At 39.7% G+C, this 15,402-nt stretch overlaps 1 protein-coding gene across 1 annotated transcript in view; it reads right to left on the reverse strand.

Annotated features, from left to right (window-relative positions):
* Positions 1-15,402, reverse strand: part of tmem104 (transmembrane protein 104) — a 66,291-nt gene that overhangs the window by 47,476 nt on the left and 3,413 nt on the right. The window contains exons 3-7 of the mRNA XM_053611482.1: positions 13,296-13,417; positions 12,881-12,962; positions 11,185-11,284; positions 11,008-11,088; positions 3,429-3,528 (exon numbers count right to left, since the gene is read on the reverse strand). Coding sequence (XP_053467457.1) covers positions 3,429-3,528; positions 11,008-11,088; positions 11,185-11,284; positions 12,881-12,962; positions 13,296-13,417 — 485 coding nt within the window. The remainder of the gene's footprint in view (positions 1-3,428; positions 3,529-11,007; positions 11,089-11,184; positions 11,285-12,880; positions 12,963-13,295; positions 13,418-15,402) is intronic.

Here is a 15,402-nt window from a genome sequence, read left to right on the forward strand (position 1 = left end):
TGTTTACATAGTCCACAAGACACAATAATAAAGTTTACACACCCTTGGTTCTTAATACGGTGTGTCGTTGCCTGGATGATCCACGACTGTTCGAACGGATGCTCAAGAAGGTAGCGCACTACATTAAGAACCAGGGGGATGTAAACTTTTTGAACAGAATGATCTGTGTAAATGAGTATTTTGTTAAAAAGGTTTTTTCATTTAGTATTGCCTTTCAGAAGCTATATAAGCTATTTACACATTTCCCAGAAGACAAAATTACAAGAATTTACACCGACTAGCCTGTTCAAATGTTGATACCCCCGGCATGAACAACTATCACAAAACAAAAAAACAGTCATGGATCATCCAGGTAACGGCACACAGTATTAAGAATCAAGCGTGTGAAAACCTTTGAACTGGTTCATTTGTATAAATTCAGTTAGTATTGTATCGTGTGGACTAGATCTGTTATGTGATGTAGCTTATTCAGGGTAGTACTACATGAAAAAGATCCCTCTTATTTTTTTTTTTTAAAAGATCCTGCAAGGCGTACGTAAACTTAAGACCTCAACTGTACATGATGTAAGTCTAAGTGTATGTAGCCACACCAATGACAACACAAAATGACAGCAACCTGGACGCACTTTACGATTAACGATCAATGCAAAGCAGACTGCAAACTGGACTCCTATCTAGAAGAGCTACTACAGCATCTTCAATACAAGTTTGCGGTTGATTGGGCACGCTGGCGCGTTTTGGCTGCCGCTCCTGTCTGCGTTCTCTTGAGCTTAATCGGAGGAGTTTACCCTGTGGCGTTGCCGAGAACATACGCTGCCTCGGAACTGCTGCGGTCCTGGTCTTTCGGAGCATGGCTTTAAGGTTCACCGCACACCAGCTGCTGAACTTAAAACAGAACTGTCGCTTGCAACATGATGCTTATGAACTTGTGAAATGCTGGCCTGTTGAGGCAAATGTGGTATATACATCGGAGTTTAGGACGCAGTTAGACTTTCTTCTTCTTCTCACGTATCACTGATCGGAGCTGCCCGGTAACCGTTGCATTATTTAATGCACGTTCAGTAAACAACACGGCTCTGCTTTTATCAGACATCATCACAGATAGAAAATTGGACTTACCGTTCTTAACCGAAACATAGCACAAACAAAATGATGGACTTCTCTTTAACCAGATTATTCCAGAGGGCTATGGGCTGTTTGATCTCCCGCGACTCACTGGCAGAGGTGTGGGTTCATTGTAGTACACAAACTGCAATTTAACATCAGCACTGTGTGGACCACAGTTGATATCATTTGAATGCCTTGTGTTGAGTCTTTCTGCCTCTAAAGCAACTATCATCGCTACCGTCTAACGACCGCCAACGGCAAATAAAGCTTTTTTGTCCGAGTTTGCTGACTTGTCAATGATGTGTTTTAAATTCAAGAGAATCCTTATTTTGGCGGATTTTAATATACACATTGACCAAACTGGATTGTTGTAATCTTACACAGTTTATCATTGGCCCAACACACAGCAAAAGGTCATCCTCTAGACCTTGTGATTGCACATGATTCATTTGTCTCTCAGCTGTCTTCTGTTGATATTGGTCTTTCTGACCATTTGGCAATCTTTTTAAATCTGGAACTGTCTCTTCTTTGTACATCATCTTCATGCACTGATCATTTTCATAAAGCAATTGGAATCAATTAATCCAACAGATTATGCAGACTCCGTCGTTTCCTCTCTTTATGGTCTCTTATCAGCTCCTCTTGGAGATAAGATTTTACAGTTGAATGAATGTTCTCGCCTCTAATCTGGACTCCTTTGCTCCCTTGAAGTCACGCCGTGTCACTGTTGCTCGTTCTGCTCCTTGGTATAATGACAACCTGCGCTCTGAGAAGCCAGCTTGTCGCAAAATGGAGCGCGAGTGATGTGACTCTGGCTTGAACGTTTTTGTTTTTTTTTCAAGCATGGAAAGACCGCTTGAGGGAATAAAGAGCTGCAGTTGAGTCTACAAGATCTGCCTATTTTCCCCCAGATTATTGAGAATAATCAAAGCAATCCCAGGCACTACTAGAAACAGACTCCTCGAAGTTAATGTTGGCACCTCTTTGCCCGTTTCAAATCAGTTATGTAAAAATTTCCTTCATTTTCTCAGTTCTAAAATTGACAATGTTCATAATCTAATCACATTCTACATTTATTTCCTCTTCAACAGTCTGCTTGTTTCTCTGGCACATCTTTCATTAATTTCTCCTCAAATTGTTCTCAAATCTCAGTTGCTTACTAGGGAGGCATCACGTCTGAAAGCCACCACTTGCACACTTGATCCCCTCCCTGCAAGCTTATTTAAATCTTTTTGTAACTATTTGTGCTCGGCTGTTCTCAGCATTATTAACGACACTGTGCGCACTGGTGTTGTACCAGCAGCATTGAAAACTGCTGCTGTAACCCCAGTTCTGTTGATTTGGACAGTTTAAATAATTTTGACCCCATATCAAACCTTTAGTTTTAAAAGTGAAAAGTTTTAAAACATGTGGCTTTGCAGCTACACAATCACCTTACTGTTAATAATCTTTTCGAGCTCCTTCACTCTGGTTTCCGTAATCTTAGTAGCACAGAGACGGCTTTGGTCATGGTCACCAATGATCTGTTGATAGCCTCTGATTCTGGTTCTCTCTCCATCCTTATCCTTCTTGATCTTAACACTGCTTTTGATACCGTCAGTCAACCTCTTACTCAGCCGACTTGAAACTGTCTTTGGTGAGCAGTATCAGCAAGCATGGTCATTAAAAACGTGTGCAAGGTACCATGAAATGCATGCACACAAAAGTATTTCAAGAGCACTTCAGCTCTGCAAGCACTGAGACACGTGCACTTTTTTCCTAATCGGTCACCAGGGACTATACTTTGTGCATGAGTCAAGGTGCAATTCACGGCACATTACACTAAGTTTTAGTTATCACACACTCTTATAGATTAATAGAGCTAAATTAATTTTTTTTCCATTACACTTAATTATTGTCTAATACCAAGCACAAATGCTCATTTCGGTATCACCGACAACGAGCGCATCCTTGCATTCCAAAAATCATATATATCTGCCAGTAGTCAATCCTATTCCCAGTTCCCCCTCCCTCTTCTCAACAGTCCATCACCTTCATTTTGCCTTTCTTCTCCAAGAAGGTGAGGATCAGGATCACCTAAGGGTAAGGGTGACGCCTTTATAAGACGGACACTTGAAACGTGCCACCTTAGGCTAGGTTCTTTAGAGCATTTTATTTATAGGATTTTGAACTATGAGTTTCTATGCAGTAAAAATGTGTCTGGGAGCCAAACAATAAAGGTCAAATGTGAAGAGCCACAGGAGGTAGTCATATATGCCCAGTGAGGCTGAGTAAGACTTGCAAAGGTAGGCAGGGGAGTGTAAGAAATTGGCTAAACTCACCAGGCCACTTCCATCAAGGACACGGGCACAGCAGCGGCATAGATGGCCAAGTCTCCATACAGGTATACGATGATGCAGATGTAGAACATATTAACGCCAACTGTAAAGTAACAACAAACACGGAATATTAATCCACAGGTTGATAACATTCACAGCCAGCCAGACGGGTAATTCACCAGAACCTGCGTAATTTCACAAAGGAGGCCAGTTAAATGGTCTGCACTTATAGCGCTTTTATCCAAAGCACTTTTACACTGTGTCTCATTCACCCGTTCACACACACACTCAATGGTAGCAGAGCTGCCACACAAGGCGCTAACTTGCCATCAGGAGCAACTTGGGGTTCCGTGTTTTGCCCAAGAACACTTCGGTATGTGGAGTCACGTGGGCCGGTAATCGAACCTCCAACCCTACGATTAGTGGACAACCCGCTCTACCACCTGAGCCACAGCCCCCCTGGTTGATTGACATTGCAAACGACCATACGGTAGAATGGACTTTTTCAAACCAGTCACTAACTGTGATTCCCCAAAAAGCTCATCGTCATCACAGACAGTTCACAGTTCTGGTCAAGTGTGGCGTTTACATCAGATAGTCCCTGGGTGAAGCATCTTAGGCGGAGACTTGGTTAGCAATTGTGGTTGTAAAATATGCATGGACAGGAACAAACATCATGCGCCTGCACACTCACCCAAATTCTGGATCTGTTTGATTTGGTAGGCACTTGATCCAACCAAGTTTCTGAAGAAAATTATGTTTTTTAACATTCAGTACAGCTGCATAAGGTTTCTTTTTAAGTTTTGCAAGGAGTGTGTGTAGATATCTGTATTTAGCATCTTCCCTGACACCAATCACTCACCAAATTGAACTTTTAGCCATAACCTTTGTACAGCGCCAGCATAAATCACCCATCTCTGACCTTCTCATCCTGAGCAGTCCAACCCAGTGGAATTTATTTTGAGACCCAACAGGCAGCTAGTGCCCAAATATATTAAAATTTTCAAAAATTATAACCTCTCCCATAAAATTGCTTCACCATAGTGCAATCTTTCTTCACCACTGGGAATATTAATCATCCTAATTAAGAAAGTAATGACTTTGTGATAAGCTCTCCTTGGCTCTTCTCTTCCTCATGCATTACTGGCCCTCGCTGCCTCCATCCATCCATCCATCCCACCCTCACAGTGTGCATGCCAAACCAAGACACTGAAAGCTGTTGAGCCGGAGACGAACTCTCTATCGGACATCCATCAAGTACTTGAGCTCGTGAGGACCTCCAACAGCACTGCTGGCCTCATCAGCTCATTCATTACTGCCAGGCAAATTAGAGCTTTCAGTCCATTAATGCTAAATGAAAACGCTTACATTATACCCCTTTTACAGGTTTGATAGATGCAGCTTTTGATAGAGGAAAAAAAGGGCAATGCTTCCGCCTGTGTCCCACCAATCATTTAAGATGAGTGAAGGGGGAAATGAAGTCTAACTTGCCAAGTCACACACCATATTGCAATCCATGGTCATTACATAGCTGTTGAATCTGCATTAAACCATTCTGGACAGGAGATATTTTCATGAATGTCTTAATACACAACTGGTACCGAATATTTTAGAGTTTCCAAAAAAGTGTTCAAGAGCAAGAGGTGCTGTTGGAACAGAATTATTTTAAGCCGTTTAAGCCAATTAGTTTATACAGCTCTCTCAGTGTCGCCCTGCATTAAGTTTAAAGATGAGACACTAAAAAGGTGTCAACAGGTAAAGACTTTATTTCAGGAAACTTCACTTGGGGCTTGAATGTTAAATCTTTACAAGGCATAAGCTTTGGTTATATTGGTGAGATTTAGATAGCCAAGCCCTGTTTATTCGTCACTGTTCAGTGCAACTGGTCTTTTCAAGATTGTAGAAGTATGTAAGCTTTCCATGTAAATGACAGGAAAGCCCCTTAGAGGTTTTAAAGATGACGACCAGTACTGGGTTCAATATAATCAATATGCCATGTAGTTTCTCCGTTTAGAATCATTTCATTTTTACATATGAAGACAACACAGAGGGGAAAAGTGGAAAAAACATTCATCAGTATTCAACCGGCATCAAGTTCTTATATCTAATTAAATATCCGCATGTCTTCTGTCATAAAACTACCACCTTCAGACAGACATGAATCAACATGGAACCAGCAAGTCTTTGTACCACACACGCAACCCAATCACATTATAGGAGCAAGAAACTATGGATACTAATCCACCTTGTGGCATATCCAAATCTAAAGTGAGATTGCTACAATTCATAGCATCCACTTTGTAAGCCTCTTCTAAAGAATCCATTTCATTATATCCAGATAATGTTTAACAATTTGCATGAGACAACAACAAATTTTAACATGCAGGGTTTTCCAATGCAAGAGGCACCATTTGTAGAAAAGGCGTTAGTCATCTGGTCTTGATCTTTCTTAGAGAAGGCAGGATTGACTTCCAAATCAACTTGAAAATATATGATTTTCAACTGGCCAGTCATTGCCGACAGGAAAATTATGTACACAGCAAGCCAACACAGAAAAAACACAAAACTGCTGTCGGTACCTCTGTTCTTTCTTTCAGATACAGGCTCAATAAGACCCTTCACTAAAACACCGCGGCTCCTTCACAAAGATACAATCTCACGAGAAGGCCCGTCTTAGGTCCTGTTTGGACGGGATGATGGACGGGACCATCATTTGACAGTGCTAAAGCTTGATTTTATTTCCATCTGGATTGGTGAGGTTTTTCTTCCTCCTCTCTTAAGCGAAATTTCACCCAGAGTCCTCAGCAATGGTCGTCTGATCATTTTAATCCCGTCTGGATACTGTACAATGTTTCCCAAAAGTCTCCATACATTTGGGAAATTAACACTTTTTACCAAAATGTCTTCGACAAAAGAAGAACATATCGAAACCATTATCATGTCTGGTTCGAAGCTGTCGCAAGGTAGAGATAGACTTTAACAGGAAACATGGCAAGCACATCACACACACACTGTTGCCAAACTTATTAACAAATTCAAAAAGACTGGAATTGTTACGGACCAACCCGAGAATAGACGTCCACAAACATCCGATGACGAAGGCACAACCAACGTGGTACTGGAATACAAAGTCCCCTATGTATGGAGACTTTTGGGAAACCCTGTATTTATATTATGGATGGTATGTATTGTAGTATGATGTATTTATTTATGATACTCTCTGTATTTAGTCATCTATGTCTGCGGGTAAAAAGAAACGTTTATGGCAAACATGAAATGATGGATGCTCTAAAAGAGACTCAAACTTTTAGTTGCCATCACTTTTTGTATGTACTGTCTCAACTAGCAGTATGTTAAACCAGATATTGGAATAATAGGGAATTGATTTAATGAGAAATTTTGTTGGCATATAGAGCCGTCATTATTGTAGCATTCTGTATAAAAATTCATGAAAATGTGAACACATCTGTGATTCGAACACTGATGTCTGAATCAAACTCGCTCATACCATGTTACAGCTGTTTGAAAGCAATGAATGAATGAATGAGATTTTTTATTTTATTTTGTTATACAAATATTTTCTTACAGGCATTGTCCTGAAAAACTAATCCTAGGGATTTTCTTTTGTTTTTCAGATTCTGCAACAGAAGTAGAAGCATAACCGGAGGAAATGAAACATAAGTAAAATGCACGGTCAAGCAAAAGCTTAAGTGAAAAGAGAAAGACGCATATCTGTGTTGAGATCATTTCCTCAGTTTAGTGCGAGTCAGGGAGAAGCCCAAGCCGTTGGGCCTACAGCATCACATCATTAACTCCTACAGGCTGAGGCCGTTCAGGATCAAGTGACCATCTGATTGTCTTTCTCTGCTCGACCCTTTATCACCAGGGGCTCCAACACGGTCCAGCAGTCTTAGCCTTTGCTTAAATAAAAGGCCCATTAATTCACTGGGACCGTAAGTACTTTTCCTCTCACAATAAAGGTGTACACACCACATGATATATACACAACATACAACTTCTCTATGAGGTGAAAAACTACATACCGTCCCTCTGAAATTAAGGCCTGACACAATTGCTCTCTATGGTACAGTGAAATTGCCCATTTGATTTTACCTACAGTCCCTAGCTAGGGGATAGATCTTCTTGATGCACTTATAATGGAGACTGTCTCTAACACATCTTTAGGGAGACTAATGAGTGCTGCCATGATTTCTGGAGCTACTGCATAAAGCACATGGAGGACAACACACACACTGTGCCATCTTCCTCAACCTTCCTTTCAGATCTTGTTTTGCAGCAGGCTGAGCGTCTTTCCAGGTCATTTATGGTTAAACAATTTGAGCCTGGATCGACTGGAAAAGGTTTTATCTCCTTGGACAATCGATACTGTCGTGCTTGGGCACCTGGGTGAGGATGAAGCGGTCAGTTCACTCTATCCAGCGTGAGGAAAGGTTAGAGCATAGGGAGCTATTTCAACACTTCAGACTTTAATAGAATAATACAGACAGGTTGCGGAGGGTGTGTGTGTGGTGTGTGTGTGTGGTGTGTGTGGTGTGTGTGTGTGTGTGTGTGTGAGGGAATACAAGTGTGAAACAACTGCACCACCTAGTGGATAATGTTTACAATCAGAAGGAAACAGAAAGGCCTGCATGCAAAGGAATTGCAAGTATCTGACACTTTTTTGCAAAGATGCCAAAAGCAATGCTGGTGAGGTATTACATGGCTGTACAGGAGTGTTGAGTCAGCAGCTGGCTAACAGGACTATCATAATAAAATGAAAGGAAGCCAGAGTTTTTGATCTGCAGTGAAAAGAACACACCTGCAAAACAGACTGCAATCTGGACCTCAAGGTGAATGTCATTCTCCTTCTAATGAAGATTTCCATTATCCCAGCTTTCAATCTCTACCTGAACCTTTCCCACACCGGTGCAGATAAAAGATTAAACTAAGCACCAATGGTGTTCGAGTCTTTAATTGCAACCAAAGGCAATTTAACCCTCTTTAATTACATCCCATTAGCAGCTGAGAGCTCTTCTCAGTACTACTAAAACAGAGGCCATGTATGACCTTCAGTACCTACTGTGATTTAAAACAAAGGTTTAACACTTAAAATAAATTGCTTTAAATGTTACTCCACATCTTAAGGTGTGTATCGCTTGTTTAACACTTGCAGATTTACAGAGTACCCAAAAACTAAAAGGTGAAAAACAAAGTCATTATAAATTTACAAAACATAGCTGATTTTGGTTGGCATGCACACTTTTTTTTTTAAATCGGCTTAAACGTGGCTTGTAAATGAGAGCAGCTGTAACAAATCTTTTTTCATTTATTATTCTTCCAGTAATATAATGTAAAGCAAAACTGTGAGGAACAACATAAACGTACAGTGCTGTGAAAAAGTATTTGATTTCTGATCTCTTCTGTTTTTGAGTATTTCTCATACTAAATTGATTCAGAAAGTAAAACAAAATCTAAGATAAAACAAAGACAACCGGACTAAACACAAAATACAGTTTTTAAATGATCATTATTTATTGAAACAAAAAAGTTATCCAATACCAACTGGGCCTGTGTGAAAATGTATTTTCCCCCCACAGTTATTAATTCCTCAAATCTATAAAACTGCATTCATAATGGGGATCAACTGGACTAGATGCAACCAGGCCTGATTACTACAAACCCTGTTCAATCAAATCAACGCTTAAACAGAACTTTTCCAACAGCATAAAGTTGGTTAAAAGGCCTTACTTCACTAGAATTCAATTATAAATCTTGTAAGGTAGCACTACTTGTATTGTTCTCCGCTTGATGTATCGTTTTGCTTGTATTTCCTCATTTGTAAGTCGCTTTGGATAAAAGCATCTGCTATATGAATAAATGTTAATGTTACAATAACATCCTAATTAAATTACAATTAAGGAAATTATTTTTTTTCCTTTTCATATTATTATGAAAAGCATCTCTGCTTTGTATCGTGCTTTTACTTATTTTAATGAAATTAGCAGTGCTTAAAAGTATTGCTTTTTTATTTCTCACTTGTTGCCACCATGACCCAAAGAGAGAGAGAGAGAGAGAGAGAGAGAGAGAGAGGACACAAGAGTGAGCAAGAGACAAAGAGAGACAGCAAGAGAGAGACAGACAGAAAGAGAGACAGAAAGAGACAGACAACGAGACCAAGACAGAAAGAGAGAGACTGACAGACAGACAGACTGACAGATAAACAAAAAGAGAGATAGAGAGCGAGCGCGAGAGTGACAAAGAGAGATACAGAAAGAGAAAGAGACAAAGAGAGAGCGACAGACAGACAGAAAGAGAGCAAGAGAAAGAGCGACAATAAGAGAGAGAGAGAGGCTCTTGCACACATGGTCCTGTTCACACGAGCTTGACACATAAAGACATAAAAAGCTTTTCCGCATGCGGTCTGACAGCTCTGTTCAGCTTATTATTACTGGAGTAAGAAGCTGCATGTTGCAAATGAAATCCACTGTTTGTGTGTGTGTGTGTTCATTCTTTTAAAACTGCCTCAGTGTTGGGCCTGAAAACAGTTTTCCGCACAGTAGTCTATGCACATGCTCAGATATACAAATCCAAAGATCATTTTTCATAACTAACATTATGGATTATTCAGACTAATAACCGCAGCCCTCAATCCGCAGACCTAAGTGATTATTTTTTCCTAATCCAGTGTATCTCTGACTGCGTTAAGGAAAATCAGCTGCTTTTTACATTAAAGCAATGTCAAAATGAATCGCTCTCGAAGGACAAATCTTAAATATTCATCTGTATATAGAGAGAAAAGTAAAGGAAGGATTTCACGGACAATCAAAAGCATGAAGTGAGACATGCCATCTATCTATAGATCCTACGGTCAGACCGCGTTGACTCAAGAAAGACGGAAGTGAAACTGAAACTAAGATTAAAAAAAAAAAAATTTCACACTGTGAGCAGTGGGGTAATGGTGACTTGGCAGTTAGGGCTCTGGTCTATTGACTGGAAAGTTCAAATCCCAATACCACCAAGCTGCCACCGCTGGGTTCTTGAGCAAGACCCTTAATCTTCATCTTTGCCTAAAAGCATGTGCCAAAAGAACTAACGTAAATGTAATGTGTTACAAACAGAAAAATAGAGAACATGGAGAAGCAGGACTTTTTATTTTATTCATCAAAATTTGATCTACCAGATCTAGTCACTAGCCTGCAGTCAATCATACCAGAAGTGACACTATATTTACTTGAGCCTGTACATGCGGCCGGGAACATGACGTGGTGACTTGACCGCACAGGCCAATGTTCCTGCTCACCCCTGCCAGCATCTCGTCTTACAATTGTAAATTATTGTTTATTATCGTTTTCTTTTTTTATCCCCAGTGTCATCAAAAATAATCAAGGTGAAAAAGTTCAGTTATTTCAGATTCTCTTTTGTGTTGGAGACAATAAAAATTCTCAGCCTTCTCTGTGAACTCCAGAAACCCAGAGCACTCAGGCCTTTTGAGAGAAATGTAAGTCGCTGTGGATAAGGCTGTCTGTCAAATGCATTAAATGTAAATGTGTGGAAAATGTTTTGAAGCATAAACAATTCTTACCTTTATTGAAAAACATAGAGGCCATTTGTCCCATCTCAACTCTCTCCACAATATCAAAGTGATCCACTGACCCTACACGCTCTCGAGGATGAAACAAAAATAAACAAAATTTCAAATGCCAAAGTACCTATACGCACACAGCACGAAGTCAAGGTTACAAATAAGCCAAATACTCACGAATGGAGAGAATTGGTCGAGTCTCCACTGGATCTGAGCGCCCCCTGCAGGTGACCTCGTCGTCCGAGTCGTCAGATATACTAGAGTCACTGCTGTTGACCTGGTGAGAAAAAGAAACACATCTGAATCCCTTAAGACATTCACCTATAGAAATGAGGTATGTATCATTTTGAATCATTTCCATTTTTCACGAGGATCTAGAGCACTGTCGAACACATGGGTCCAACTGGGCTGCGATCTGATTACTGTGAAGGTCATAGCGTATGATTTAATCAACTTTCATATTCCCATCAGGGTAGAAATGCTTCATAGTTGGATAAAGACGATCAGTTAGAAGAACTTGGTAAATGGTGCACTTATATAGCGCTTTTATCCAAAGCACTTTTACACTGTGTCTCATTCACCCATTCACACACACACACACACACCAATGGTAGCAGAGCTGCCATGCAAGGCGCTAACTTGGGGTTCAGTGTCTTGCCCAAGGACACTTCGGTATGTGGAGTCATGTGGGCCGGGAATCGAACCGCCAACCCTACAATTAGTGGACAACCCGCTCTACCACCTGAGCCACAGCTGCCCACTTGTATTTATGCAGTTAATCTTCCATGGAAATGTACATGTATATACAAACCATGCGACAAAACGCCCGCACAGCATAACGAGTTTCCTTTTCATTTGTCACCTGACTGTAAGCAACTGCTGAATACAAACTTATGGGTTGTTCTTATGTGGGTTGTACACCAACAGGTTCTATTTAGGACCCTACAATGTTTCCTTATCAGAAAGGTCCCAAACTAGAAGACTTTTAGGAAGTAGGGTTTCTGATCCATTTTTCCAAGAGTGAATTCATTTTCCTCATTTTACTTAAACTAATAAATAATTGTAACAATATGTGAAGGGTAACATGGTATGATGTGACCATAAAAAAAATATATCATAAAAAAAAAAATTGTGTTGTTTGCTATGTAAAGTTAGTTCATTTGTTATCTATCGTTACATCACTTACACAGAGAAAGTTCAATAATGGCTCCAGAATACAAGCTATTACATAAAGCTAGCATGTGCTAGCGTCATCCCAGTAGATATACATATAGATACACAACTCACTGTATTAAACTGAACAAGTATTGAATAAACTGACAATACACAGAGGGGATATCAGTGCAGCAGCTGAATGAGACCTGCTTAATCTAAGTAACTAGCTCAGTGCTGTAACTGGGATGCAGTCCTCAAGAGTCCTTTTATAAAAGAACATACAGTATGTGAGGACCACCACAGTCACCACACCTGAAAATGCCTTGTAGGGAAACCTACAGTGTTTTTAAGTGTCCTACACTGAAGCACGCTCCTCAACCTCAATCCGTCGAGGAAAGCCCCACACAAAAAAATAGCTACTAAAAAAAAAAATTAGCAAGGAGGACAGAGCTCCTGTTAATAGTGGAACAGGAAGTGCAGGAAGTGCACTCGGGGCTCTAATACCAGAGTATAACAGGAAGTGCTCTGGGCTCTAACGCCAAAGTCATTACTTTGGCATTAGAGCCCAGAGAACTTCCTGTTAGATCAAGAGAGATCTGCAGAGAACTGTAAAGAGCTGAGAACCGTGTGGATGACTAAATGTGTATGAGAGCAGTATGTGTATGAGTGAAAGAAACGGTCCAGGCTGCATTTGCTGTATCAGACATCACTCGCACACCTCTTCCTGCTCTCTCCTCTTCCAGCGTAGCTGGGCGTTAGCTGCAGCCATGGCCTCGATCACAAACGTAGTGGTCATGTAACTGTGAACAAGCAAAGAAGAACAGAGCAAACACGACGAGACTGGACTCCCAGTGACATAAGTATGCAATTATTTAATGGATTAATTAAAACAACTTTATAAAATTGTAAAATGTGTTCTTTTCAATATTACTGTGAAACTCACAATATATAATCTTTAGGTTTGGGGGGGGGGATTGGGACATGCAACAAAAAAACTAAAATATGTTTCCCCACATAGACTTGTCTTAATAAAGCTTGCATTTATCCAGTGTCAGAGCAACCCTGCTCCCTCAAAACACCCATATAGTGCATTACAGCCCTTACATGTGATTATATACACTTACACCACCTACCTCATGAAAGCCAAAAATGAGATGAGTGCCAGGCTGACAACCCAACCTGCCGTGGCGAAGGCTCGGGGCATGGTCAGAGCACCAGTGCCCACGATTATGTTGAACATGTAGACCAAGCCAACCTGTGTTTTCAAACACACACATACAGAGCATTAGAACTTGAAAATGTGACTATGTATCAGCAAATACTGTGTAAAATGAAGTGCGTTTTTTTTTTTTTTTAAAAAGGGATCTATCAAAGCTTTATACAGCACTATGACGCCATAGTCTTTTGATGCCAGTACTTACTCAAACTGTATCAAACTCATCGACAAACAACACAGTGTCTTAATACGCTCCGTAATACACTTGATACGCTGAATTACAGTAAAATTAAGTAAACAGTAACTCGTTTACACTGAATGCTCTAGTGTGCAACATCTGTTTCAGTTATCCATTTTGTTTTGTATACATACATGAAGAGTTTCAGTCCAAAATGCAAGAGACAGATATGTCTATAGATCAAAATACAATTTTTGCTATTAAAGATTTTTCAAATTAGGTCCAATGTATAAGTCTTCCATATCATTCTCTTTAAATACAGGCATGTACACTACAGGTCAAAAGTTTAGACACACTCATTATGTATTTATCCCCCCCCAAACATTTTAGAAAAATAATAAAGACATCAAAACTCTGGAATAGCATGAATGAAAGTATGGGAATTCTGTTGTGATAAAAAAAAAATCAACTAAATGAAAATAATTTTATATTTTAGCATCTTCAAAGTATACACCCTTTTTGTCTAGAATTGCCATAAATGTATACTTGGCATTTTCTCAACCGATTTCTTGAGATGCTTTTTAAACAGTATTAAAGGAGTTCCCACCTATGCTGGACACTTATCGGCTGCTTTTCGGAATACAAGTCATCCATTAATTTTATATATATATATATATATATATATATATATATATATATATATATATATATATATATATATATATATATATATATATAAAAAATGTTAGGTTTTGTCGGCACAATTATATTTTTGTCTACAACAAAATGATTTATATTTTTGTCTTTCAATCATTTAATCACACACCTTCAGATCACAAGATTTATAAGATCATGAGAAACATTTCAGTCAAGTGTCTCCAAACTTTTGACCGGTAGTGTGCATAAAATAAAACCAAATACCTCAGGATTACAGATATCTACTGAGATATTTCATGCATAATGCAAATCCAATCCCTAGCACTGAGACTTTCTTGAGATCCTGCTGATGTCAGTCTCTTTAAAGCCTTTACAATAGCAGAGACCGTTTTTTCTACAACGTACGCAGCTATTGGTTTTCGTAACTTGTGCAAAAAAACATACATGTGCTTTGTATTCAGACCTTAGCACTTCCTCTTTCCCAGTTGATGAATAAGTAACTTGAGTAAGTGGTTTAAAATCACATGCTTCACCTGACACTTTTGCTCAGACTGACATGAGAACTCTGCCTTTGCTATGGTTTATGAAGAAAGTCTGAATATCAAACTGTTTAGCTCTGGAGAAGTGCTGGTTCAATAGTGAAGTCTCTGGGTTACTGATCAGAAGGTCAGAAGTTTTAAACCCTAGCTGCCACTTGAGCAATTGGACCTTTAACCCTCTCTGCTCCCGTATTATGGGACGCCTTATCGTGACTGACCCTGTGCTCTGACCCCAACTTCCTAACAAGCTGGGATATGTGAAGAACAGAATTTCACATGAATGTAACGTGTATGTGACAAATAACAGCTTCCGCTTCTGAATTTAGAGGTAACTCAAATGAACAAATACATACTGAATACTACATAAAAAGTTAAAGCTATAAACAAACAGCAGGTTTTGTTACAGTATATTGGTTAAGGATAAGAACTGGTCAGACAAGCCTACAATTTAGTGCTGACACAGACCTTTTGGGTTCAAAACACAAACAGAACATTTTCTGTGGCATCATTTCCAGTGAACACCACCGCCATTGTCCTTATTTATTTAGGTTAGAACAGGACACTGAGGACACGTAGTCCCTAGGAATGGGTACCGAAACCCGGTATTAAACTGGCCCCGGTGATAAATTATGAAAGACCGTAGCATCGAT

This window comes from Ictalurus furcatus, chromosome 2 (assembly GCF_023375685.1).
Source record: "Ictalurus furcatus strain D&B chromosome 2, Billie_1.0, whole genome shotgun sequence".
NCBI lineage: Eukaryota > Metazoa > Chordata > Actinopteri > Siluriformes > Ictaluridae > Ictalurus > Ictalurus furcatus.